The following is a 27,732-nucleotide window of genomic DNA, read 5'->3' on the forward strand; positions in this document are numbered from 1 at the left end:
CTTTGCTGCTTGGTTCGCGAAATAAACGTGGCTGTATGTGTGTACGTAGAGACCTTGGCGATGCGCCTTAAATGCCGGTGCGACCCCACGGACGTACGTGCAATCAATTCCGTGCCAAGTGTTCGCTTTCTTCGCGGGTCGCGCTGGTCTGGCTGTTCAGGGCGTGACGAACACCCCGCCATCCAACGACAAGGGAAAGTATCCAAGTTGCACTAACATTTTACCCAGGAGCGTATGCAGAATTTCTTTTCAGGATTTGCGGGAATATAAATAGAACCTCTTTTCCCGCTGTTTGCTTTCAAATTATTTCCTTTTGTTTGTGTAAATATAATTTTTTTTTAGTATTTCTGGGAGAAGAGGGTAAAATATAATATAAATATAATAAATGAAATATAATCTGCAGTGATGTTCAGGAGCGTGCGTCGAATTTCAATTGGTAAAGGGCAGGGGTGAAAAGAACCTTTTTCCTTGCTATTTACTTTGAAATTATTTTCTTTTGTTGGTGACAGTGATAGAGTTTTAGGAGCTCACATTGCCTCTCCCCACTTTTTTTTTTCCTTGCGTACGCCTTTGGTGATTTTTTTTATCGGGAACCCACGTCGGGTGGGTTCACTGTTAGGAATAACAGTAAATTTACGGGTTTTTCAACGAAGATATAATCTCAAATGAATGTGATCTCAGATAAATGAATCTTCGTAGGAGCTAAGCCAGGTTCCGACTTGACGAGTTTCGTGTTTCGTTGTAAACAAGATTAGCACACACGCGGAAGTAAAACAAAAATGGAGTGTGGCTGTGTCATGGACATAGCCGTGTGTTGTACGTGAATACGTGTACGTTTCAGGTAATATTTTGTATACAAAATATAAAATACGCTATTTTATGTATGTTATAATCATGTTTGAACACTAAGAAGGCGCCGACTTGCTATACGAATTATATATTTTTGATTACAATTTTTTTTTAATTTTAACACCATATATATTCACTGTAACTATTTTACACTAATGTTTTATATATGCATTCGGTAGATTTTTGACGAGAACTGACGATTGAAACTCAAACGAACGTCGTAGCTTCTCCGAGTCAAAAGTTATACTAAATGTAAATCTCGAAACGCAGCAAAATGACAACAAATTGGCGGCGCTTCGCCCCTCCACCGCGCGCGGTCCGTCACAGTCCTCACTTAGCGTCACGAATTATTTGTGGTGTAATTAAATTTTGGCTGGAGATGATAGATATGTAGCGGAACACCAAACAATATCCCCCGATTTTGTTATCATTGGTTTTTTGAATTGCCTCCCATTATGGAAGTAATTTTAAAGACGTACTCACGTAAAAACAAAAGGAGGTTTTTGCCGTAGATTCTTTGATCCTTTTAGCTATTCAGCGGTGTAATTAAATTTTGGATGGAGATGATAGATATGTAGCTGTATCCCCCGATTTTTTTATCAATCTCTTTTTTTTTAATAGCTTCCCATTATGGAAGCAATTTTAAAGACGTACTCACGTAAAACCAAAAGAAGAGTTTTAGCCGTAGATTCTTTGATCCTTTAGCTACTCAGCGGTGTAATTAAATTTTGAATGCAGATGATAAATACACCAAACTGTAACCCCCGATTTTGTTATCATTCGTTTTTTTTAAATTGCATCCCATTATGGAAGTAATTTTAAAGACGTATTCACGTCAAAAAAAATGACTCTACAAGTTTATTGAATGTTTCGTCAGTGAAATGATATTGTGCTCGTTTGGTTCGTGTTCGTGTTGGGAGGACGTGAACTCGACCCAGTGGCGTAGCAGGCGGGTGGCAGGGATATCCACCGCCATGGGCGCCTGAGCAGAGGGAGTTGGGGGGGGGGGAGGTTTCTGCCGCGACTGTTTTGTGGTTACTGATAGCTCGCCTCCCCCCCCCCCCCCCCCAATCAAATGTTTTAATCCAAGAGGGGGCGCCAGTCACCTTAGCTACGCCACTGACTCGACCGGGTGTCCCTCTCCCGGCTGACTGTTGAAGGCTTCCTGAACGCCAACTCGGAGCCGCGCGCCAGGGCCAGCGTGGCCAACTACGGGCTGATGGACCAGATCGCGGCGCTGCACTGGGTGCAGCAGAACATCGCCGGCTTCGGCGGCGACCCGGGCAGCGTCACGCTCATGGGACACGGCACCGGGGCGGCCTGCGTCGGCTTCCTCATCACGTCGCCGGCCGTCGTGCCAGGTGCGGGCCGCTACTCCTCACGCAGTTTTCATTTTAAAAAATTGGTTGTCTGTAAAGTCGGTTCACGTACGACGGTTTAACGTGACAACGTACTGCTGCACGCACACGATTCGCCATTACTCTAAGAAAAAGCTGCAGTTTTTTGTGACATTACTTGACACGAAATGTATTCGCGTAATACAGGTGTGTCTGCGTATTGAATGATTGGTTCGAAGAGGTGATGGTGGCGGTTCGCGCCAGGTCTGTTCCACCGGGCCATCCTGATGTCGGGCTCGCCGCTCAGCAGCTGGGCGACGGTGGAGGACCCCGTGAGCCACGCGCTGCTGCTCGCGCGGCGCGTCAACTGCTCCGTGCCCGAGGACCCGCGCCGCGGCCTGGACGCCGTGGTGGACTGCCTGCGCGAGGCGCCGCTAGAGGCGCTGCTGGGCGCCGAGGTGACCGCGCCCTCCTACCTGCCCGCCTTCGGCCCCAGCGTCGACGGCGTCGTCGTCAAGACGGACCTGCGCCGCGAGATGCTCGCCAACCCCAAGGTGGCGTGGGCCCCGCCGCCTCCAGCCGCCCCCGCCGCCCCCGGGGGCAAGGACCGGCAGCGCGGCGGCGGCGGAGAGTCGGCGCTGGCGACCCTGGCGGCGCTGGCGGGCACCAACCGCTGCGACCTGCTCTTCGGCGTCGTCACCGGCGAGGCCTTGTGGAGGTCAGTCCCTGCGCGACACTCCCTCTCTCTCTCTCTACAGGCCGGTATTCCAACACGCGACGACTTACCTGTCCCCTAACTGTAAGGGAGCATCCAACTTTCTGGTTAGCTGAGTGGAGTGGGGGGCCGGAGGTGGTGCATAAACTGAGATGGGTAGCCTCAGTCCCTTTGCATAGCCAAAAGCTCTAACGCTCTTCCTGGTTGCGTATGCGGCGTATCCGCATCCACGCCCGTGGGGGCCCCAGGGCGGTAGGGCCTTATGGCTAAGAGCGCTGGGTTATCAAATAAAAAGGGGGGGGGGAACCCTTATTAGTGACTTATGTCCCCTAACTGTATTCCTCGGTGCACGATAGGTAGGGGCATGCATTTTTCGCGAAAATATTCCGAGACTAGCTGAAAGTTAAAACACTGTAGCATCATCTGTGTTTCTCATTTGGGTGAGTTTCTTTCAGGTCAATGTAGATTTTTACAACACCAATCACCGTGAGTCAGTGCGGAAGCGAACAGGTCCTGATTGGCCCGGACAAATAAGGCATTGACTTATCTCGCAGTCGGCCGCCGATCACAAGGAAGAAACCACTGGTACGGGTATACTTTGTTGCAGTCTAATAGGCGCTCAGATTTATTCGCGATAAATGCCTGCCCCTAACGATAGGTAGAGACCGGAAAAATTCGCGGGTTCAATTACCTCTAGGATGAACTTAATAGTTTTACGTACACTCGGTCAAATGTCACCCTCTCATTGGCCGCTGTCTTGTGAAGGTGTCCCAACGTAGCAGCCTGTGATTCGATACGGCTGTGATCGAGTGTTTCTCACTGGCCCAGAGTCGTCCAGGTGAGTTGTGAGCCAATAGCATAGGCAGCACTGAGGTGTAACTATTTGTATTTTAGCCTATCGCGAAGTGAATTAGCGAATTTTTCCGGTCTCTAACGATAGGTAGAGACCGGAAAAATTCGCAGATTCAATCGGCGATAGGCTAGAGTTCAAATACATGATTTTTCTATTGGATTACTGTTCATCTGGACGAATCTCAACCAATTATAAACCCTCAACCAAAAAACGATCGAATCACAGACAAACCAGCCGAGACGATTTACATTTCAGCAGCCAATGAACTTGCGTTACTTGCCCGAGTGTACAGGGGAATGTGTAGCCTATCCTGAAGGCCATCGAAACCGCGAATTTTTCCGGTCCCTAACGATAGGTAGATATCGGAAAAATTCGCGGATTCATTTCATTATACCTCAGTGTTACGTCTGCTATTGGCTCGCTACTTCATCAAGTGGGCTCTGGGCAAATGAGAAACAATCAGCTAAAAAGCAGCATCGAATCACATGCTGCTGCGTTAGAACGTCTCACAATGCAGCTGTCAATGAGTGGGTGGCATCTGCCCGAGTGTACGTATAACTGTGGAGTCTATCCTGTAGGTCATTGAACTCGCGAATTTTTCCGGTCCTTGACGATACCAGTCGTTTATACGTGGGAACGGATTTCGGTGTCCCGTCCGTGACCTATCTGCTGCCCCAAATTCCGCGCATGAGCAGAGCTTTTTTTTCTCGTTTTTTTCGTTCAGACGGTGGACTGGCTCCATTAATTCGTTTATATTTAAATTCGTGGACATCGCGGTACATACCAAACGTTTTGTCGTGCCAAATGAAACTTTATGGTATGTACACTTCGATGGTCATAACAAGAAATAAAAGCAACTAAAAAATTACTTTAGAAAATTAGAATTATAACATTTAGTTCGTGCCACGGTGCTGTTTTTCTAGTTTTTTTCCAAAAAATTGTATCGATTTTTGCCAATCGTCCGCTAGAATGCGTTGTAACCAGTTTCTAGCTTCGCGCGGGGCACCGTTTTTTAAAACCGATGCCTATTTGATCCCTAACTGGGATTCTGTTCGGTCACGTTCTGGAATACGGTCTTCGAGTTAGTTTACGGTTGTGTCCCAACAAGGTAGTGCTTATTCGCTATCTTACCCGAACGTCTTGGAATACCGCCCTAAGAATGATCAACGTGAATTACTACTAGCCAGGATGTTTGGTTCATTTGAGCCTACTTTGAGATCTCCTTGAATACTATTGTTATAGGGCAACCCACTCTTGGATTGCAGTGTGGAGATAAATGGGCGATTTCTCTTTCTTTCTTACATAAGCCGATTGTCATTAACTATGTCGTGCGCTGTTGCCATTAATCATACGAATTTAAAATTGTATTTTATAAACAAATAGGTTTTGCATATCGTAAAGCGTCGTAATGTACATCAGACTATGTATATTTTGCATACTTAATGACATTTTAAGGGGTCGAAATTATTTTAAAACGTTACTTTCTCACTGGGAACTGCTTTGAATTATTCCAAAATGAATCACATCAAAAGATATTAACCTACAAGTGTATTCAATTCCAATTTTATTTAATAAATTCATGTTATAGGATGCCACCGAATAAATCTCAAGACAAAAGCGCTCCATGTTACAGTTACTAAATATATTTTTTTAATCCTAAATGCATTTTCTCAGAAACTGACACATCAAAATGTTGATCACCACAAAGTTTTTTTTGCAATTAAATTTAGACGGGGGTCAGAAACGTGATACGAACACGGTCACAATGAGGGGAATTTATTTTTTAAAGCAACGCCAACTCAAATTATCCTACAGTTTTCGTGGCTGTGAAGATGTGTCTTATCAGCGCAAGGGCGTGCTGTGATAGAGGTTCGCTCCCAAACTGTTGTAAGAATAAACACAGCCGTGTGTTTGGACAAGTGAGGTATGTGTTATTATTGATTTATTTATCAAGTTCACTTTACAATTTAAGTATGATTTCGAACAAATAAACGTGTGTTAACGGTTTCTTGCTGTAAGTTAGTGTAAAAAAGAGCCGATTTATTACAAAATTGTAAGCGTGGTAATATAAAATATTATAAATTACGATTTGAGTTCAAAAAAGCTTCAAGCCCAATCAAAATTCCAAAGAAACACATCTCCTAGAATTTGTGGCCGTGTACTGCAATCTAAGAGTGAGATAGTCTATACAGATTTTCAGAAAATTACATGAGTCATCTTGGTTCAAGTGTAAATTTCGATTTGTATTGTGAAAAGTTGAGAGTACAAACTTTTATCTATTTCAGTTAATTATGTACATAAACATTTATTGTTTTCTAGAAGAAAAAAAGAAATGACATACATAACAAAAAGAATGCATATTCACTCTATAATTTTTCAATTTACTTGATTAACTAGGAATAAAACCCAGAAACTTGAATTCCAGGGATTTAATTATTTGTTTAGCCTTCTAGCAAGAATCCAGGCATAATCTGAGTGCATGATATAACATTTCATCTGTGGTGAGTCCCAAGTGCGGATGTATTGTGGGCACAGTTCTCGTGCTAGGTTCTCATCTGTGGTGCGTGTCCCTTGTGTGTATGTGGTGTGCGCACAGTTCTCGTGCTAGGTTCTCATCTGTGGTGCGTGTCCCTTGTGTGGATGTAGTGTGGGCACAGTTCTCGTGCTAGGTTCTCATCTGTGGTGCGTGTCCCTTGTGTGGATGTAGTGTGGGCACAGTTCTCGTGCTAGGTTCTCATCTGTGGTGCGTGTCCCTTGTGTGGATGTAGTGTGGACACAGTTCTCGTGCTAGGTTCTCATCTGTGGTGCGTGTCCCTTCTGTGGATGTAGTGTGGGCACAGTTCTCGTGCTAGGTTCTCATCTGTGGTGCGTGTCACTTGTGTGGATGTAGTGAGGGCACAGTTCTCGTGCTAGGTTCTCATCTGTGGAGCGTGTCCCTTGTGTGTATGTAGTGTGGGCACAGTTCTCGTGCTAGGTTCTCATCTGTGGTGCGTGTCACTTGTGTGGATGTAGTGAGGGCACAGTTCTCGTGCTAGGTTCTCATCTGTGGAGCGTGTCCCTTGTGTGTATGTAGTGAGGGCACAGTTCTCGTGCTAGGTTCTCATCTGTGGTGCGTGTCCCTTGTGTGGATGTAGTGTGGGCAAAGTTCTCGTGCTAGGTTCTCATCTGTGGTGCGTGTCACTTGTGTGGATGTAGTGAGGGCACAGTTCTCGTGCTAGGTTCTCATCTGTGGTGCGTGTCACTTGTGTGGATGTAGTGAGGGCACAGTTCTCGTGCTAGGTTCTCATCTGTGGTGCGTGTCCCTTGTGTGGATGTAGTGTGGGCACAGTTCTCGTGCTAGGTTCTCATCTGTGGTGCGTGTCCCTTGTGTGGATGTAGTGTGGACACAGTTCTCGTGCTAGGTTCTCATCTGTGGTGCGTGTCACTTGTGTGGATGTAGTGTGGGCACAGTTCTCGTGCTAGGTTCTCATCTGTGGTGCGTGTCCCTTGTGTGGATGTAGTGTGGGCACAATTCTCGTGCTAGGTTCTCATCTGTGGTGCGTGTCCCTTCTGTGGATGTAGTGTGGGCACAGTTCTCGTGCTAGGTTCTCATCTGTGGTGCGTGTCCCTTGTGTGGATGTAGTGTGGGCACAGTTCTCGTGCTAGGTTCTCATCTGTGGTGCGTGTCACTTGTGTGGATGTAGTGAGGGCACAGTTCTCGTGCTAGGTTCTCATCTGTGGTGCGTGTCACTTGTGTGGATGTAGTGAGGGCACAGTTCTCGTGCTAGGTTCTCATCTGTGGTGCGTGTCCCTTGTGTGGATGTAGTGTGGGCACAGTTCTCGTGCTAGGTTCTCATCTGTGGTGCGTGTCCCTTGTGTGGATGTAGTGTGGACACAGTTCTCGTGCTAGGTTCTCATCTGTGGTGCGTGTCACTTGTGTGGATGTAGTGTGGGCACAGTTCTCGTGCTAGGTTCTCATCTGTGGAGCGTGTCCCTTGTGTGGATGTAGTGTGGGCACAGTTCTCGTGCTAGGTTCTCATCTGTGGTGCGTGTCCCTGGTGTGGATGTAGAGTGGGCACAGTTCTCGTGCTAGGTTCTCATCTGTGGTGCGTGTCCCTGGTGTGGATGTAGTGAGGGCACAGTTCTCGTGCTAGGTTCTCATCTGTGGTGCGTGTCACTTGTGTGGATGTAGTGTGGGCACAGTTCTCGTGCTAGGTTCTCATCTGTGGTGCGTGTCCCTTGTGTGGATGTAGTGTGGACACAGTTCTCGTGCTAGGTTCTCATCTGTGGTGCGTGTCACTTGTGTGGATGTAGTGAGGGCACAGTTCTCGTGCTAGGTTCTCATCTGTGGAGCGTGTCCCTTGTGTGGATGTAGTGTGGACACAGTTCTCGTGCTAGGTTCTCATCTGTGCTGCGTGTCCTTGGTGTGTATGTAGTGTGGGCACAGTTCTCGTGCTAGGTTCTCATATGTGGAGCGTGTCTCTGTTATGGATGTAGTGTGGATACAGTAAATGTGTTAGGATCTCATCTGTGTTGCGTGTCCCTTGTGTGGATGTAGTGTGGGTACAGTTCTCATGCTAGGTTCTCATCTGTGGTGCGTGTCCCTGGTGTGAATGTAAAGTAGGCACAGATTTCATGCTAGGTTCTCATCTGTGCTGCGTGTCCTTGGTGTGTATGTAGTGTGGGCACAGTTCTCGTGCTAGGTTCTCATATGTGGAGCGTGTCCCTGTTATGGATGTAGTGTGGATACAGTAAATGTGTTAGGATCTCATCTGTGTTGCGTGTCCCTTGTGTGGATGTAGTGTGGGTACAGTTCTCATGCTAGGTTCTCATCTGTGGTGCGTGTCCCTGGTGTGAATGTAAAGTAGGCACAGATTTCATGCTAGGTTCTCATCTGTGGTGTGTGTCCCTTGTGTGGATGTAGTGTGGGCACAGTTCTCGTGCTAGGTTCTCATCGTCCGATGTGCAGTCCGGCTTCGAAGGCGCGAAGCGGGACCGCATGCTGCGCACCTACGTGCGAAACGCCTACTCGTACCACGTGCCCGAGATCTTCTTCACGCTGGTCAACGAGTACACGGACTGGGAGCGCACCGTGCAGCACCCCGTCAACACCAGGGACGCCACCGTGCTGGCGCTCAGCGACGCCGAGTTCGTGGCGCCGCTCGTGCAGCTGGGGGACGTGCTCAGCTACCGCGTCAGCCCCGGCGCCTCCACCAACAAGCACTACTTCTACGTCTTCGACTACCAGACCAAGGACAGCGACTACCCGCAGGTGAGCGCGCCTTTACAGTTTTCATTTTGTTTCTTGCTCTTATTTGATTTAATGTGGTTTTACGTCGCACTGCTCTGCACAGTTGTTTAAGGGGCAGGATTTTCTAGGCAGTAGTGGAATCCCAATTCATTGTTTTGCGAATATACCTTTTGACGTGCTTGGTTACTTGCGACGACGGAGTCTTGTTTACCATCATGATAAATGAATAAATTATTAAGTATCTAACTTGTTATCAAAATTAGATGCATTAAATACGGTTATAGGTGATAAAATGATGTTATTTTAGTAACAAGTTTATGTTTTTTTGGCAAAAACGTTGTGTGTGGCTGTAAAAAATTAATATTTTTAAAAACAACTACTGTTTTATACAAAATATAATTATATCATGACATTTTTTTCACATAAACTAATGCTTTGGTATGAAATGCATAGATAAGCATGAATGCATTAACTACCCATTCAAAGAGTGAATTTTATGAATATGTTCTCTTTTTTTTTTTTTACTTCATCACCTACCCTTTCCTCCTTTTGGATTGCTGTGTTGTCTCCTGATCGCGGCCGTGCGTGGTGGGCAGGTCTACTGGTTTACTAGTTACAGGCGGCGGGTTCGATTCAGCCGACTCGGAGATTGTCTTCATTTGTTTCTCATATTCAGGACAGGTTTCCCGTGCAGTTCCTTCGAATGATCACTCCGAAAAGCAGCGGTAGGGCTGCTCACTCTCACCGCCGCGCCGGGAGAACCTCCAACGTTATCAGGTGTCATTACTCTCTCTCTCTCTCTCTCTCTCTCTCTCTCTCTCTCTCCTCCCACCCCCCCCCCTCTCCACTTTGCCCCTGAGGAGGATTTATGGGCTCCGCCTTCCCGGGCACACACGCGGTGAGCAGAGCTTCAGGAAAAACAACGCGATTTCAAAACTGCTCACGATATCCGAGTGGGGCCTGCTTACGAAAAGCATTTAAGAGTTCGCCGAGGGCCGAAAAAGTACTTTTGATTTTGGATTACGTTTTTAAATTGTATTTTTAGAGGAGTTGAAATGGCTAAAAAGCATGTTTTCAGAGTTCTTTTTAGGCCTAAAACAACCGGTACAGATTCTTGAAAGCACTTAGGGGACTTGCATTACACCTTTATCTTCATTTCTCCGCAATATAATGTTACCGTCACCTCTCAAATTTCACAGATATCCTGTGCTCGACGAGAAGACTGCGTGCCAGTTCAGAGGCGACACCGCGCTAGAAGCACCAGCGAGCGTCGCGCTTATCATCCCGCCTCACTAACACAGATACCTCCCTGACGACGTGGGCCCCTCAAGGGCCTCGCCTACCTGGACACACGCAAACGGACACACAATTTTTTTTTTTTAAGAACACATGATTTGAAAACTACTGAAGATGTCAGAGTGAGGTCTCTTTACGAAAAACCATTTAAGCATTCTCTGAGGGCGAATTAGAAATTCTCTTTCCATATTTCCTTTGTAAACTGTATTTTTTTGGAAGTGTGATATTGGCTTAAACGCGTGTTTCCAGATTATTATTTTTTGGCATGAAACATCCGGTAATGATTCTTGAAAGAAGCACTCAAGGGACTTACGATACACCTTCTCTCTTCATCATTATTTCTCCACGACAAAATGGTCCGGTTAGGAGACTGCACGCCAGTTCAGAGCCTTGAGTTTAGAGGCAATACCGCCCTAGATGCACCAGCGAGCGCCGAAATTATCATCCCGCGTCATTAACACAAATACACCCAAGACTATGCGGGCCCAAGTTGTAAAAAAATGCACATATATTAAACATCTTAATAATAAATAAAGCGTAGTGTGTATTTAAAAGAATAAATTTTCCTCCAACGTCAAATTGACATTGATTATATGTATTTACACAATTGATAATTCATTGGTCTCAAATCTCATAATCATAAATAAAATTAGGATAAGTGGTATTAGTTAAGGCCTGTCTAAACAGCCCATTTTCATAGAAAAATATTTGTTATTATTTACAATCACAAACTTGGAATGGAGTTGCAGTACCCTTAAAATCACTCTCTTGCAACGAAATGGTTATTGGTAGCATCAGGCTTTCTCCATATGTAGGCCACGCCCATTTTAAAAATACTTTATTATGAATGCAAAAGTTGAGTGGTACTAAAGAGCAAGCAATAAACAATAAATAATAAATGTGCCACTTTTTTGGCACAAAAAGTAAAATAATAAATAAAAATCCTTCAAAGAAACACTGGTATAGGAAAGAGATAGTACCGAAAAGACTAAAACGACGGACGTGACATAGAAGAAGCATGCTCTTCTTTTTTTTCTTCTCGTCTGTACGAGGGAAAATATTTGTCCTCTGTGAGAAAACAAAGTCACGTTTCCGATTGGTTGCCAACTGCCAGAATCCAGTTTCCCTCCGGTGCAGAACTTCCGACGAGCTGATGGAGAGGGCTGGTTGGTTCGGGAAGGAAAAGGAGGGGGGGTGGGAGTCGAAAGAAATAAAACATTGGCCAGGCAATGTTGTCAGACCGCTACCCAACCCTTCGCCGCTTGCCCACGAAGAAAAAGCCCCAAAATAAAGTGCTAGCTCAGTGCCCATTAAAGTTTTTAACAGGTTCTATTTACACTCCGGAAACTTTTTTTTATCAGCGCTGCGTTTTTTTGCTGTCCTTTTTCCTTTTTTTCGAGAGCGATTGGTTCACCAGAGTCGACAGCTGGTAACTGGCGAGAGAGACCGAAGTTAGATGTGGAAAAGAATTCTCTTAAGTTTATCCCAGGCAGTCACACACGTATGTTGTTTTACGCTAGTGTTTTAACGATAACCTTAAAAAAACTTTTAACTCTGTACCAAACAGCCAGCTATGGAAACTCCCACATTGCTTATGAAAGTTAATAAAACCCTTGTAAATATTTATGTTTTAAATTTAAGCCTTTCAAACATATGCGTCTAATTATACCACTGACCTCTAAACACTTGACACGTCTAGGCCTGGTAAATTTTCTACCACCAGTCCTTGGATTAGCTCTGTCAGTCAAGATAGAAGTTAACTGAAGGAAAAAAAAGTATGAAAACCAAAATTTATTTTTGTCATATGTTTCCAAATGAGGATTAATCAAACTTCAATACATGCAACTGGATGATTTGTGCACATAACATTCTAAATCTATGGAACATGCACGTTACTTATAACCAATATATATTTCGTGGTATATTTCACAACCAGCCAGTACATTTATACAGTCATTGGCACTGACTTAAAATTTCATGATATGCTGAAATTCAAACTGTTTTAACTCTAGACTTTTTGGTCTTATTGGCCTACGATTATGTTGTAGGACCGCGAGACGGTTGGTTCCATGATTGGAGGCATTTCTGGATGTGGATTTGTTCGGTCAAAAACTCGCCGACCAGAAGCGAGGTGTGGCACGGCACGTCGTGTTGAAGGAGAACAAAACTGGCGCATTGTTTTTCTGGTCTCCGTTTCGCAAACAATCCATGATTAGAGATACGGAAATTTCGCCAATTCATTAAGTCGCAAGTTGCAGTGTAATCCTTCACACTTTCTCGCTGTTATTTGGACACGCCCGTCTACTACCGTGAGCTAACGATGCCCAGCTCGGAGAGAAGTAAGCGAACCAGGTAGTCCAATCAACAACGATAAAAAATGTTCTCATTAATAAATATACCAATGGGAAAGCAAACATGGGTTGAGCACACCTATTGAATTATAGCCTGAGGCCAGGCAAATCCTCGGAATTTCCTGGTAAACACGTTCACTCTTCCGGCTCTGGAAGCCGACAGAAAAGTCACATCTTTTTAAAACTTGACTTTGTCTATCAAGCTTATTACTTCAAACGGATGTAGCATCAGCATTTGCTGCTGAAAAAAAAATTCATTCGCTGTATTATTTGATCAAAAACCTCGTAAATGTAAATTAACAGACGTGTATGATGATTACGTTTGGTTTTGTGTATAACACTTTTTTTTTTTTTTTTTTTTTTTTAGGAAATCAGGATTGCCGTGATTTTCGTGGGCACCGAACCCCTGCCCACCAACTAGGTCCTCATAAATATTTTTGAGTCAAGCCGGGAATCGGGATCAAACACGACGACTCTTTCCCTCAAAATAAAAACGCTGCCAGACACTAGAACTTTGAGCTGCCAGGCAGTGCCTGCGCGGATTTCAAGCCCTTTCACTTCTTCCTCGCACATTCCATTTTCCCCCGCCCCCGCCAGCTGTCTCTTTCCCCTATTCTTCGTCCCTTTCATTGTTCTGGCTCTCGGGTCCGACTGTTCTTCGCGAGTTTTCTTAACGACTCTCGCATTACTTTCATCTAAAAAAAAAAAAATTGTTCTTGGATGTTTCTCTCGTCGTTCATCATCGCATGTCCGAGGCACGGAGCCCATCTCGCCCCCCCCCCCCTCCCCTCCCCACCCCAAACACATTTCAACAATCCTTTTCGTCAGCGAGGTTTCCTTCAACGTGCCGCTGGTTTCTCCGAGAGTCATTTGCGAACTTGTGCTCCGTTGTCGCAACCGTCACGTCAACAAGTTATCTTCGTCCGCGGATGAATTCGTGAACTTGAACGCAGTTGGGGTCCGTGTTGGAATACGTAAACAGTTTGGAGATCTACTTCTAGGGTCCTTCCGCTAATATTAGTTTACACAGCGTTGTCTCGGGCCTGGTGACTTGTAGCCTGTAGTCTTTTGCCATGTATGTAACTACAGTTGACAGTCCTTAACGCTCAGTCTCACATGCTCTGCTGAATTTTCGTTAGTTTTTTTTCTCTTAATTACTTTAATTTAAGGGCTAGTTCTGAAATTTCAACGTATTACCACGTAAGTGTTCGTAATTATTATCACTTGAGTGTCTTTTTACACTCGTTATATTATACTAATTGAAAATCTGTTTGTATAAGGGGACGACATAGGCGATATTAGGTTTTTACTACTGTAAGATCTAAAACTATGTAGTTTATATCCTTTAACGTAAATTCTTAAGGGCTTGAATATAATACATCCAGCAAAATATTTCAAATTAAAACTTTTTGAAGATTAAAACATTATATCGGTACACAAACTGATGATGATGATGTTGAGTCGTTAAGTGCATCACTGGTTGTCGGTGAACATAGGCAACGCCACGGTGGGGACAGCCATGACGTTCATATGTTTACTAAGCAGGATGATACAACTATGGTTTACCATTGCCTTGTGGCAGAACCACAAATTCAAGGGAGGTATCGAGTTATTTTTCTTATAAATAGCCTTAAATAAAATTAAACGAAAAAAACGATGGGTGAAAAAATTGACGTGGTGTGTGAAGCCTAGCCTTAATAATCATACCTGTAGTCAACGTATACTTCGGCCACCGTTGCCCCGTCAACTGACTCCCGCGTCAAGACGTATCGCAAGAGCTGCGAATATTGCGGCACAATGCGCCGAGTGATTAGTCCACCCGCCTCACAGCGGCGTCGTGAGGGAGAGGGGGATCCAGGCGCTGGCCCTGTACCTCTATTCACTGGCGGCTAACTTCTTCGAAGAAGCTTGTGTCATACGATATGACAAATGCCTAAGCCTTTTCGGCGTTTATGTAGAATGAATAAATAAATAAGACCTTGCCGAACTTTCGGTGGTAAAATTATTATGTCATGTAAAGTTTTTTTTATAGTCCATCAGAGGTTGAAATAAAAGCCCTGGTACGTATGCTTATATGATGTTTTCCTTCGCAGCGGTTGGGGACGGCGCACGGCGAAGAACTGCCGTACGTGTTCGGAGCGCCCCTGGCGTACGAGACGAGCGCCTTCTACAGGAACTACACCAAGTCGGAGGTGGCGCTCTCCGAGTCCTTGATGATTTACGTGAGCAAGTTCGCCCGCACCGGGTGAGCGCGCTGCAATGCAACACTCACGTCAAACCACAGATATATTTTTGACGTGACAACGTCTAATAAATCGATGAACGCCGGCTGCCCGCACGAAAAAGTGTCCCGTTACGCGCATTATCCCGTTACGCTGTGTCCCGTTACGCTCATTGTACGCTTGCGCCGCATCTATCTCTCTTCCACTCGATTGGCCTATGCGTCCGAGGAGAAGAAAGACAGCGGCAGCACACAACTTACATCTACACGTGAAGTGTTTCGTCGACTGTTTAAAGTGAAGTGAAAAAGTTAATGTGGTTTTCATTGCTTATTACAACAACAATTTCGGCAATAAAGGTTAATTATTCTTGCATTTTAAAAATCTGATTTCTAGTATAATTTTAAGTACTTATTCTTTTATTATTAAAATAAAAATGATTCAATTTTATTCATAAAAGTATGCAATCATTTCATCAATGTTTTGTTATGACGTTGTCACGTTAAACTATCATCCGTAAACCGACTTTACAGACAACAATTTTTTTTTTTTAATTTGTACATTTACATTAAAAAAAACTCTACTGTATCGCTACAAAATAGTGTTCGCGGTAATACGCGGTCTCGGATTCTTGCCCGGGCATTCATGATTTTGTGTTGTCCCAGTACCTCCAGTAGATAAAATTTATTTGCAAACCGTTCCTTGAACGTTTTAACTGCTCACATCATTAAAGTCAAATTTTTGAATATTCAATTTTATTTTCCATGGTTTGGAAAAAAATTATTAAATGAAACATCAATGAAAATATACTACTATGCAATAATTCTCGTAAGAAATACTCAGTATTTGATAAATGCAAAAATAACCATATCCATTTTTTGTACAAAAATACAATTTTGTTCTTGTAGAATTACAAAATAGTTCTGGGCAACTTGTTTCCAAATTAATCTTTTGTAAAGTACAGAAAAAAAAATTTTTTTCTGTTGGCTCATAGTCCCGTCGTTGCTGGATATGCTGGTTATTTATCCGCGAAACAAAAAAAAGCACCAAGTTAGTTCCCAAAATGTTTTAACGGGAGCAAAGATAAATTAAAGGACGTATAAATACAACTTCTAAACTGTCATGAGCTCTCAATTAATTACTCAACTTGGGGAGGAACAATGACTTAGCTCAAAAAACTTTTCTCATCTTTATCTCTGAAGCACTCGCGTGAGGTATCTTTCATCTTAAAACTCTAATTAAGCTAAAGGTACATTCTTTGGATGATTCTTGCAACGGAGGAAGGCTTGATTTAAAAGATTTTCAAGAACATGCACCTTTGCTGGTTTTAACTGTCGTGGTTTCTCCTACAGTTCTGCACTTGTATGTGGTGGGCACAGTCCCTGCGGTCAGTCGTGCATTCTCTTTTAAAACTGACTTAAATAATTAATACAGACCTGCGAAATTCCGCGTTATTTTCTGGTTTCAGAATGATCTCCACACTTTTGCACACAAGTCAGTCGACGTCCGTCGTGCATTGGCCGCTGCCACGTGTTACCTTCCGGCCGGATCGAATGTGATTGGTTCATTTGAATTTTGCAATGTTCATACTGGTTTCACTTCCTTCCACGGGAGAGGACAGGGGAAAAAAACTACAAAACACTATATGGTTCAATGAGACATCGTGGTATGCATTCCAACCTCTCTCCAAATAATAAAAGCTGATTTTTCAGGGCTCTACCAATTACTTAGGATGTTGGAATTTTAAAGCTATAAAAAAAATAAACATTAATACACTCACCGCAATGAAAAATGATGAGAAATGCATACATATAGATATATAAATAATAAAAAACTAAAGAGAGCCCGTAAAAAAATTACTGCCGTTACTGTACGGTAGATACAATGTAATCTCGACAAAAAATAAAAAATAAGTATGTAGTGCGAAATATAATTTTGCAGACGCACAGAAACCACGTAATTTAATATCCCATTCTTTGAAATGTATTTTTTTATTGAAAATAACTTTTAAAGTGCTGTATTAGAGTATAAAATTAAATTAAATATTCTGCGTGAGAGAATATGTATGATTTTTTTTTTTTTTTTTTTTTTTTCTACCCGTGCTTGAGTGTTCATGTAAAAGTAATACTCGGGAAAAAAAAATTTTAAAAGCGACAAACCAGCTGCGCGGAATAATAAAAAAAAAGGGGGGGGCTTGAAAGGTTGGTGTAAATAAATGACGGCGCAGCAGCTGGCATGCTGGGTGGTCTCCATGCTGCGGTCACAGAGGTCCCAGCCTCCGTCCATCACGCGTCACCCGGGGAGCAGCTCAGCGCCGGCGGGAAATGCACTCGCTCATTCACGACAGAAATGAAGTTGTGTTTCGGAGGACGTTCGTGAATAAAATACTGTCGCTCTTTGATGGGGAGAGACAGGAACCGTAGGGCGCCATCTTGGCTTCAACACTTTTTTTTTTCAAACCATAACAATTTTCTGTCGTTTGATTATAAAAATTTGGAATAGTTAAAGAATAATTATATATGTATATATATAAACGTAAATGTTCGTTCGTTCAAAATCTTAAAATCTCAGAAAGTTGTTACCTAGTCGTTGGAAATTAGAATGGCAACAAGAGCTTAAGGAAACACAGAGCAATGTATAACACATATTTAGTACGGCATGTACAGAGATTTATTCACACATTATACAAACACATATAATCCTCATACATTAATATAAATTTTCTTATTATGTTGGCTGTTACACATTACTGCTACAATTCATGTTCCAGCGATTACCAACAAAACACCTGAAATAAATTTATACAAAATTACGTACCATTCACTACTTTTTAAACATTTTCTCATAACCACACGAATTATTCCTCAATAAATAATTCTAACTGGACCCTTTTCTTTTAGTTATAATTACAAATTCTTTTTAATACAAAATACTTAAACCTTCACTTACAGATCAAAATTAGACATTGTTTTAACAGTACTAGAGACTTAGGAACGAGATATTTCTGACACAATTTAAATTTCAACACTTCTCCCCAAATAAAATTGGCTAAAATCTTCAGTGTCGTTTAAGTGATAGCGGCGAGTGTTTTTTTATTTCCGTTGATCCTTGACCTGATCACCCCAGTCGGACCGGAAACATCGACGGAGCGAATTTCTTTATTCTACCTCTGCCGCCGTGCTGATTCCCTGATACTTGCACATTTTCGCCGGCTCTTAATTCACACTATTTGGTAATAAAACGAACACTTTACTAGTGCAGAGAATTGGAGACAAATCACCTAACATGCTGTTGCTTGAAATTATTTTAAAACAGTTTTTCATTAAAAATTTACCTCCTTGTTTATGTTCATAGGTAGTCTTAAACGCCACGACTGATAGTCCCGCTAATGCCACTGCACTACGCCCTTAACGTTTAATCAAGTAGTAGCACCTTTTATTTTCACCGTATTAATAGAACGAGAAAATATATTTTTTTTTTAAAGTATTGCTGAGCAGAACTCTGTTATGCTCCTAGTCGCAAACCACTTCATGACCCTCGGCGTAATTTTCTATGTTCCCCTTAGTAATTTTACTGCAAAGTCCGACACATACTTTTTACTTCCAAAGTCCCGTGCCAACTTGCAAATTGTTACTGGGCTACCACTGAATTATTACCAAGTCCATAACTGACTTGTATAATTTGCGGCCTCTCTTACCGCCTTTTTCGGGATCCGTGCGCAGCTTGAAGACCACAGCGGGCAGCCTTTCGGCGTCGATGATCGAAGGTGCGGGTCGTGGTCACCGCATTATTCACGCAGCCGGTTGAGAGAAGACTCTGTGGAACTCGTGCTAGCAGCCTGCTTATATACTCGCTGCGCTCCATACTAAAACAGCGAGGAATATTCTGGACATCCTGAATCGGAAACGCGGCTCGGAAACTTCCGACCACGTCCACATGCTCCGATCAAAGGCGATTCGGCACGAGTGGACCCGAGGATCTGCTATCCAACGCGCATCAATTGAAATTCGCGCGCCGAGTCCGTGCAGTGTATGGCGGGTGGTATCCCACTAGCCCACAGGGGCGAGTTTCCTCGTTACGCAGTACCAACCTGCGTAACAAAGTTCTTCACCGATTAAGTACTTTTAAATTTTGACACAACGTTGTATTCGAATATGCGCGTGTTTTTATATGCCTATGTCACACCTGTGACAGGAAAAAAGATAGATGAAATATTAATAGGTAAAAACATAGCTTTTTAATATTTTTATTGCTATAGAGTGACATAAATAGAGGTAGATATATATATATATATATGGAGGAGAGATATAGAGGGAGATATAGATAAATAAAGAGAGATATAGAGGTAGATATATATGTAGATAGAGACATAGAAAAAGACATAGAGATATACTTAGAGTGATGGATCGATAGAAAACTAGAGCAAGAGATGCTTTGTTTATGTATGTCTACTTCAAACAAATTACAAAAAAAAAATATTGAGGTATTGCAACGCATGCCGGGCATTAGCTAGTAGCATATAAATTAATGTAATGCCCAACTGGGTGCTACAAGATGTTCTGATGTGAGATCATTGGCGTTCAATATTTAATTTTTTCTTGGGTATTACTATATTTTAATAATAGTATTAATATACAATATGTTATGGTTAAAGACTCGGATTTTCGTTCATTCATTTCGTGTCAAGCTAAAATTCATACTACCGGTAGTTTTTTTTTTTTTATTTATAAAATACCGAAGTTACACGAAGGCCAGTATTCGGGCGTTTCTTTAAAGATTTGTATATGCAGGCTTCCCGTCGTTCAGCATGTTAGCACAAAATATTCCGTAACAGGGAAGTTTGAACCGCACGGTAAATTATTCAGCCCTGAAATATTGGCTTGCAGACAAAAATAACTATGAGAATGTAGGTTATGACTTTTTTACATATTTCAAATAATGTGTAACTTATTTTCTTGGCTTAGCAAAAGTCCCATTCACGACCAAATAAAAAAATGGCATTGTATAAAGAATGTTCCATGAAAATAATAAAATTTAAAAAAAAAATTATAAAAATTTTAAAAGCAAACCAGAAAAAATTGAAAAATTGAAAAAAAAAATTATATACCTCCTATCAGTGGATTATAGCAATACTCTATTACGCAGTATTTAAACCAACCCGAATGCAGAACACACGATGAATATTATGTTACATTTATGTCATCCGTAGTTGTATAGTCACCACACAACATAAAATATTAAAACCACATTAAATCTGATCTGTTTGATTTCAGGAACCCTAACCTGTACCAGAAGAAAGATTCCGTTCTTCCTGTTTCCCGGGAGAGGAATCGTTTTCGAAACCTCGTCTGGGACGAATACGACAGCATTCACCAGAAGTACTTGGAGATAAGTAAGTGTGTCCAGGGGTTCCATTTCAGCTTTCTACAAATTATGTTCAAGTTATTGGGCCTTACAATACGGCGTTAGCTCTGGCATGAGTACACATTGTCAAGATATATCAGGAGCAATTGTTTGCAAAAATTAATTTACGAAGGAAAACGCATTGATTCATCTTCCGGGACGATAAAGCTGCAAACTCACTAAGGAGTCCCTTTTAAAGTGTAAGGTGTGATAAAGATACCGAAAGACGATAGCTTAGAGTCGCCTGACTGAAGGTAAAAACATTTATTTAACGTTAATTATTGAAAATTGACCTTAGTTAAGACAGAGCACCAGCACTGATATAATTTTCCAAGCTGTTTGAATAATTACGACTGTGAACCAGTGAGGTGACCGATACAAGAAGAACCCACTAGAAAAAAATTATAGGTTTTGCAGCATATGAATCAGCAGATAGGCAAACAAAATTGTGGGTGGATATAATACTGTTACGAGGCGGCCAGAGATGGTTCGAGAGGCACGCTTTCCGCGCTTTTCTCTTGAGGAAACCCCCTTTCGCGACACGGGTAACGCCCGTACCTCCTCTTTCCACTACCAGCGCATGGAAACACACCTCCCCCCCCCCCCCCCAATCCGTCTTCCCACGCAATTAGTGGGCCTCTTTCTTCAAGCAAAATCCAGATGCCTTCTCTGTCCCTATCGAGGGTTCGGCAGATTCCCAGCGTGAAGTGGCGTGACTATAACGCCATTACTCTGGTAGCTTCGATTGTTGAGACGGAGGTTTACGAGAACTTTCCAGCGGTGGAACCTCAGAGATGTATATTTTTTTAAAAAAGGCGACGCCGACCTGCAGCGGTGAGCGCGAGTCTGGTGGCATGTACTGGCGAACCCTCGAGCGATACGAGAGTGAAGCGGAGAGGGTTGAGTGACCCCTTGACCCCTTGGCGAGCTATAGCGGGCGACGAGAGAAGGGCTTCGGTGCGAATGTCGGGGTCACGGTGCGGTTGAACGAGCGAGTAGTGAGTGGTAACGAACAGTAGAGAGAGCCACTTTTCGAGCCACGCTCTAGTGTGGGGAGTATTAAGTGTGCTTATGAAAGTGCAATTAATTTGTAATTAAACTAATGGTGTAAATCAGTGATTCCCAAACTTTTTCAGCTGGCGACCCACCTTTCCTTATAGGAATACCTTCAAGGTCTATCGGTCCAGGGTGGAGTAAAAAAAAAACATATTTGTATCGTATCCCTTCCTTATGTAAGCCTATATATAATTTACCATGAAATATTGCAAATATACCTATACATATATATATGCTTTTTTAAGATATAGATTGATTATTGGTAAACAATTTGTGTTCTGATTTGAAAATGGTTGACAAAATATAAGCACTTTGTAGCAAAAAAAAAGTTATTTATTTAACAACGGATATATGTTGCACAGAATTCGATTTGTTTCGATTTTTCTTATCTCTTTCCTGGTGGTTTGTTCGATGGTTTCTGATAGTTTTAGGGATCGAGTCGTTACCCACTAGATGGTTTGGGAAGCGCTGGTGTTAATATTGGTTGGTGTTATCTGCTGTCCCCGCCAACCATCGGCAGTGTACTAGCTTTGAATATTATATACTGTATAGAAGTCGCCAGCCCAGGTTAAAATTTCTAATACGGTTTGAGGTAGTCGGTTAATTCACCACCGCAATCGCCACCATCTATAGGGCATCGACTTGCGGTGGTCCCTAGCGGACAAGTGTCGAACTCTTCAAACACCCCTTCCCACTCCCGTTGAAAGACCTTGAGCTGCAGTGAATGATTGGGGGGGGGGGTGCGGGGAATGACAGCGGGCGACAGTGCTGCGCTCTAACGTGTAAATAACCAACTAAGACGATACAGGGCGTTACGGCAGCGCACGGCAGCGGTGAAGTTCCCAAGCTGCTCCCCATACGCTCCTGAAAAAACCGTAGAGTAAATCCTATCCACTCGCGACTTCTATACAGTATATATATATATATATATATATATATATATATATATTCAAAGTGTAGAGAAGTGCGGGGCTCGTGTGGCGCTGTGCGCAGGCATGAAGCCGCGCATGAGGAACCACTTCCGCTCGCACCACATGTCCGTGTGGCTGCGGCTCGTGCCGGAGCTGCATCGCGCCGGCATGCGCGACGCCGCGGCGCGACACAACCTGTTCCGCGAGCAGGGCGACGAGCGGCTGTACCAGGGCTCGGCGCGGCGACCCCCGCCCCAGCCGCGCAACGACACAGCCGCCGCCTCCACGCCCGCCTCCCCGGCCGCCTGCGCGCCGCCCCCCGCCGCCACGCCGCGCCGCCCCGACCCCGCCCCCGCCCAGGGGCAGCCGCACCCGGCCGCCTTCAGCGTCGCCGTCGCCGTCGGCTGCTCGCTGCTCGTGCTCAACGTCGTCATCTTCGCCGTCATCTACTACCAGCGCGACCGCATGCGCTGCGAGGCAAAGGACCTGCAGGTAATAACACACACTCAGGGCGTCCGCAAGGAAAAAAAAATATTTCGTTCCAACTTAGGCGAGAAAAAAGTACTAGATTTAAAAAAAAAAAGTACTAAATTATAATTTGTTATAATTTTTAACAATTTAGGAAATTATTATGATATTGCAAAACACGAACTTAAATAACACACACCACACACACATACATATTCTCTAGTTTTTTAAAAAATAATCACGCTTAATAATAAAACATATTGGAGTTACTATAATATTATTATATCAAAGAAAAAAAAGTACCAGATCTGTACTAGACCACTAAAAAAAATTATAAAAGTACTAGATCTAGTACGAAAGTAGGTACTAACTGTGGACACCCTGTACACACTTTGGTTCACAATGTTCCCGCCTCGTCAGGGGCGTATCTGTGATGGTGAGGGCGGGATGATAGGCGCGACGCTCGCTGGTGCTTCTAGCGCGGTATAGCCTCTAAGCGCAAGGCTCTGAACTGGCGCGCTGTCTTCTCGTCGTCACAGGATAACTGTGAAATTTGAGCGGTGACCGTAACATTATACGGCCGAGAAATGAAGATAAAGGTGTAATGCAAGTCCCTTAAGTGCTTTCAAGAATCTGTACCGGTTGTTTCACGCCTGAAAATTACTCTGAAAACATGCGTTTTTAGCCATACAGTTCAAAAACTTCATCAGAAATCAAAAGTACTTTTTCGGCCCTCGGCGAACTCTTAAATGCTTTTCGTAAGCAGACCCCACTCGGATATCTTGAGTCGTTTTGAAATCGCGTTTTTTTTTCCTGAAGCTCTGCGCACCGCGTGTGTGCCCGGGTAGGCGGAGCCCTTAATTAACCAGAGGAAATTTAGCACTCACGACAGCAAGCTTGTATGTGAGCGCATCTAGTCACTTCAAATTACATGCGGTGTTTTGACAAATGTAAACATTTTTTAATGTGTAATATCTGCGAAATAAATATATAAAATATAACCTAAGAAAAACTTACATTAGTTTTATAAAGATGAAAGTTAAAAAGAGCAATTTATTAAAATTCAATATAATGTGTAGACAAAAAACGTTTAGATTATAACATTGTTACGTGAATAAATACCCATATCGCAAACATCCTACCAAATAATACTATACACTTTTTTTTTTATTTGTAACATCTTAAGTCTCGGTATGCGGCATTTGGTAGGCGTGATTTCGTAATAGCGACGGGAGTTGCGTGGAACGTATATGTGTAACCAAGTTTCTGTCGTCTATGGCGGATGGCGCGAACCAAAGTTCACAAAGCCAAAGGGGAACTTTAAAGTATTAACTGTTTAATGGATTATAGCAAAATGGGCAATATTTTAAGTAAAAATCAGATGCAAAGCCGGGGTCTAGACCTTTTACTAGTCTTTTTCACTTTTATCCAAAACGTTTCGTTATATAGTTTGAAATTTCGGTCTGCTAATAAAATGATTCAATAGTCGACGCAGCTACTGCGGCAGCGAATTCTAGCGGCTGGTGCGGAAACTACGTGTTATTTGCGTCTAGAAATGTTGCTGAAAACACAATTCGTTTATATTTGTCTCACTCTGCGTGATTTTAAAGAATTCTACGTTAAATTTCGAGTCCGAGTTTCGTATTATAAACGTAAGTATTTGCAACCTCAGACCACATGAATTTGGTCTTTATCGAAGTTATAAGTTACACATATCCGGCGAGTACTCAAACACTCGATCACATCTTTGTAATAAAAAAAAATTAATGGAGAAAAAAAAGAGTTCAAACGTATCCAAAATTTGGCCGTGTGGGTCAGTTACGTCAAGTTCCACTGCCATTTTTTTTTGTTTGCTATTTATTGTCAAATATTTTGAGCAAGTAAGTGTGTGAGAGAACCAAGATATTCGTTTCGTTCGCTCGTCTTGTACATTTCTTGTTCGTGTAAAAAAAAATTTTTTTGTTGGTTAACAAAAGTTGGCGATAAAAAAAATTGTTGTCTGTAAAGTCGGTTTACGGACGATAGTTAAACGTGAAAACGTCATAACAATACATTGATAAAATGATTGCATACTTTTATGAATAAAATTGAATATTTTTTTTAATTATCACTATTTTGTATGGATAAAAAGAAGGAGTGAAATGAAATACACAATTTAATTGATAAATTTACTTTTATTTGCTATTTAACTTCTTCCAATCTGTGTCATTCTGTTAAGGATAGGACGATGAAAGGAAAAGTAGGAAACGAATGGGAGTGTTTCAAGTTTGATGTGCATCGAGAAAGTCAAATCGATGGTTGTTCCAATCGAGTGGAAGAGAGATAGATGCGGCGCAAGCGTACAATGAGCGTAACGGGACAAAGAGTAACGGGACAATGAGTCATCCTTTTTCGTTCATCGATTTATTTAGAGCTGTAGCAAACCGTATGTATTCGTTACTGAGTAACGGGTGCGGCATCTAGTAACGAGTAACGAAACGTTACACACGAATGCATTTCGTTACTCGCATCTTTCGCATGTTTTACGCATGCGCGCGCTTATTCGTTACAAAGAACGATGTTTGTTTATTAATAAAAGTATAATTTGGAAATTCGTCGTCCAAGTTTTTTACTGTTTATCAAAGGTATTGTGTGTGTAGACAAAGTTTTAGATTCGAACAGAAACAACGTAAGAAAGTATTTTTTACAAATTATAAATATGTATGTTTTTGTTTTTTATTATCGCGTATTTTCACGTTTTATGTTCTTATCTTAAAATATATATTATAATAAAGCCGCTCTAATGAGATTTAATTGTTTCTTGGTTAACAAAAGCTGTTAATTATCAAATATTTTTAATTGTTTATATTCGATTTATTTTTATTTACGCGACGTCATACTGTACGCGTACGAAATACGACTCGATTCGTTGCTGTTACATAACATAGCATGTGCCATGTTATGCGGTATCATAAATTCAGAAGTAACGAGTAACGATACGAAAGTAACGAGTACTAATTGTTATAGTAACGAATACATACGGGTACACATTTTTTCGTTACTTTTACACCTCTAGATTTATTAGACGTTGTCACGTCGAAATATTGATTATTTGATCTCTTGTTCTGTCACAAGTATGATGGGTATAGATGTGTGCTGGGTATCGATGTGTGCTGGGTATCGATGGTTGTGGCCGGCTGCCCGCAGGAGCGGGCGCGCCGCGCGCACTGCCAGAAGTCCTGGGAGGACCTGGAGGCGCTGCCGGCCCCCGGGTCCCCGCGCGCCGCGGTCTGCCCCGCCAAGGCGCACCACCGGCTGTTCGCGTCGCCGCGCGTGGTGCAGCACTCGGCGCCCGAGCGCGCGCGCCGCTTCGACGACGCCTGCCCGCTCAACGGCTCGGCGACGTTCCTCGCGCCGGCGCGCCGGCAGCAGCCGCCCAAGGGCATCCTGAGGGCGCCGGCGGCCGCCATGAACGAGATGAGGGTCTGACGGGCTGGCGTCTCCCCCGCCGCGCGCCGGCCGACGGTAGCCGCGGCATCATCGCTGACATTTCAACGTGTAAGACGAGACCCTTGACTGCTTTCGAGAAGCTATACATTACGAAAAACATGCGTTTTCAACCATTTTTTTCACTGTTCAAAACAATAAAGTTTAAAAACTACGTGCGTGGGCCAACGCCAACGAAAAAATAAGATTTAAAGGTGTAATACGAGACCCTTGACTGCTTTCGAGAAGCTATACATTCCGAAATACACGCGTTTTCAACCATTTTTTCCACTGTTCAAAACAATAAAGTTTAAAAACTACGTGCGTGGGCCAACGGCAACGAAAAAATAAGATTTAAAGGTGTAAGACGATCCCCTTGAGTGCTTTCGAGAATATATACATTCCGAAAAACACGCGTTTTCAACCATTTTTTCCACTGTTCAAAACAATAAAGTTTAAAATCTACGTGCGTGGGCCAACGGCAACGAAAAAATAAGATTTAAAGGTGTAAGACGATCCCCTTGAGTGCTTTCGAGAATATATACATTCCGAAAAACACGCGTTTTCAACCATTTTTTCCACTGTTCAAAACAATAAAGTTTAAAAACTACGTGCGTGGGCCAACGGCAACGAAAAAATAAGATTTAAAGGTGTAAGACGATCCCCTTGAGTGCTTTCAAGAATCTATACATTCCGAAAAACACGCGTTTTCGACCATTTTTCCACTGTTCAAAACAATAAAGTTTAAAAACTACGTGCGTGGGCCAACGGCAACGAAAAAATATTATTTAAAGGTGTAAGACGATCCCTTTTGAGTGCTTTCAGGAAGCTGTATTCCGAAGACATGCGTTTCCAAAAAAATTTCACCCTTCAGAACAATATTAAATACGGAAACAAAACTAATCTTCTGTCATCAGCATGTTCTTAAATGCTTTATCGTGAACAGTCGCCACTCGGATATCTAGAGAATTTTGTAATTCACGTGTTCAGCACTGCACGCCGTGCGTTTGCTAATGCAGGCGGGGGGACCTTAACAATCTGAAGTGAAAACTTGCTCCCGTTGTTTTAATGTAACAACGTGCCGATCGTTTGCTCGCATATTTACGAGCTATTCTTGTTTGTTTCACTGTTAAAAAAAAAATTGTTGTGCCATTTACACGGCAAGTCTTTGAAAACCTTTGTTGCCGAAGCATTTTATTGTAGCGTGCTACAAGTAAAAACTTTGTACGATTCTAACACTGTGACTCCGTGTTTATTGTCTTTTGGGAGATTTAAACCCCTTCATCCTTGAGGAATATCATTCGTTTGATACCTATATGCCACAAAATAAAAATTACTGTACGATTTATTTAAACTGTTATATTCGCATATTTACAAGGAAAATATTTTAACAATGAATTTCTTGGTAACATATTAAATACCGTTTGTAACGTGTTCGATCAAAGATGATGATTGATGATCGCGCGTAAATCGAAACACGATTGATTTTACTATCTTCTCTATTCGTCGTTGCAATCGGAAGTGACCATGGTACAGCTCGAAATACACAGGCGGTGTTCGTGTCATCACGAACAGCTGA

At 42.7% G+C, this 27,732-nt stretch overlaps 1 protein-coding gene across 1 annotated transcript in view; it reads left to right on the forward strand.

Annotated features, from left to right (window-relative positions):
- Window positions 1-26,156, forward strand: part of LOC134541842 (neuroligin-2-like) — a 198,012-nt gene extending 171,856 nt beyond the window's left edge. The window contains exons 6-12 of the mRNA XM_063385539.1: window positions 2,010-2,210; window positions 2,451-2,904; window positions 8,681-9,005; window positions 14,725-14,876; window positions 20,124-20,242; window positions 22,303-22,712; window positions 25,875-26,156. Coding sequence (XP_063241609.1) covers window positions 2,010-2,210; window positions 2,451-2,904; window positions 8,681-9,005; window positions 14,725-14,876; window positions 20,124-20,242; window positions 22,303-22,712; window positions 25,875-26,156 — 1,943 coding nt within the window. The remainder of the gene's footprint in view (window positions 1-2,009; window positions 2,211-2,450; window positions 2,905-8,680; window positions 9,006-14,724; window positions 14,877-20,123; window positions 20,243-22,302; window positions 22,713-25,874) is intronic.
- The last annotated feature ends 1,576 nt before the right edge of the window (window positions 26,157-27,732 follow it).

This window comes from Bacillus rossius (genome assembly GCF_032445375.1).
Source record: "Bacillus rossius redtenbacheri isolate Brsri chromosome 4 unlocalized genomic scaffold, Brsri_v3 Brsri_v3_scf4_2, whole genome shotgun sequence".
Taxonomy (NCBI): domain Eukaryota; kingdom Metazoa; phylum Arthropoda; class Insecta; order Phasmatodea; family Bacillidae; genus Bacillus; species Bacillus rossius.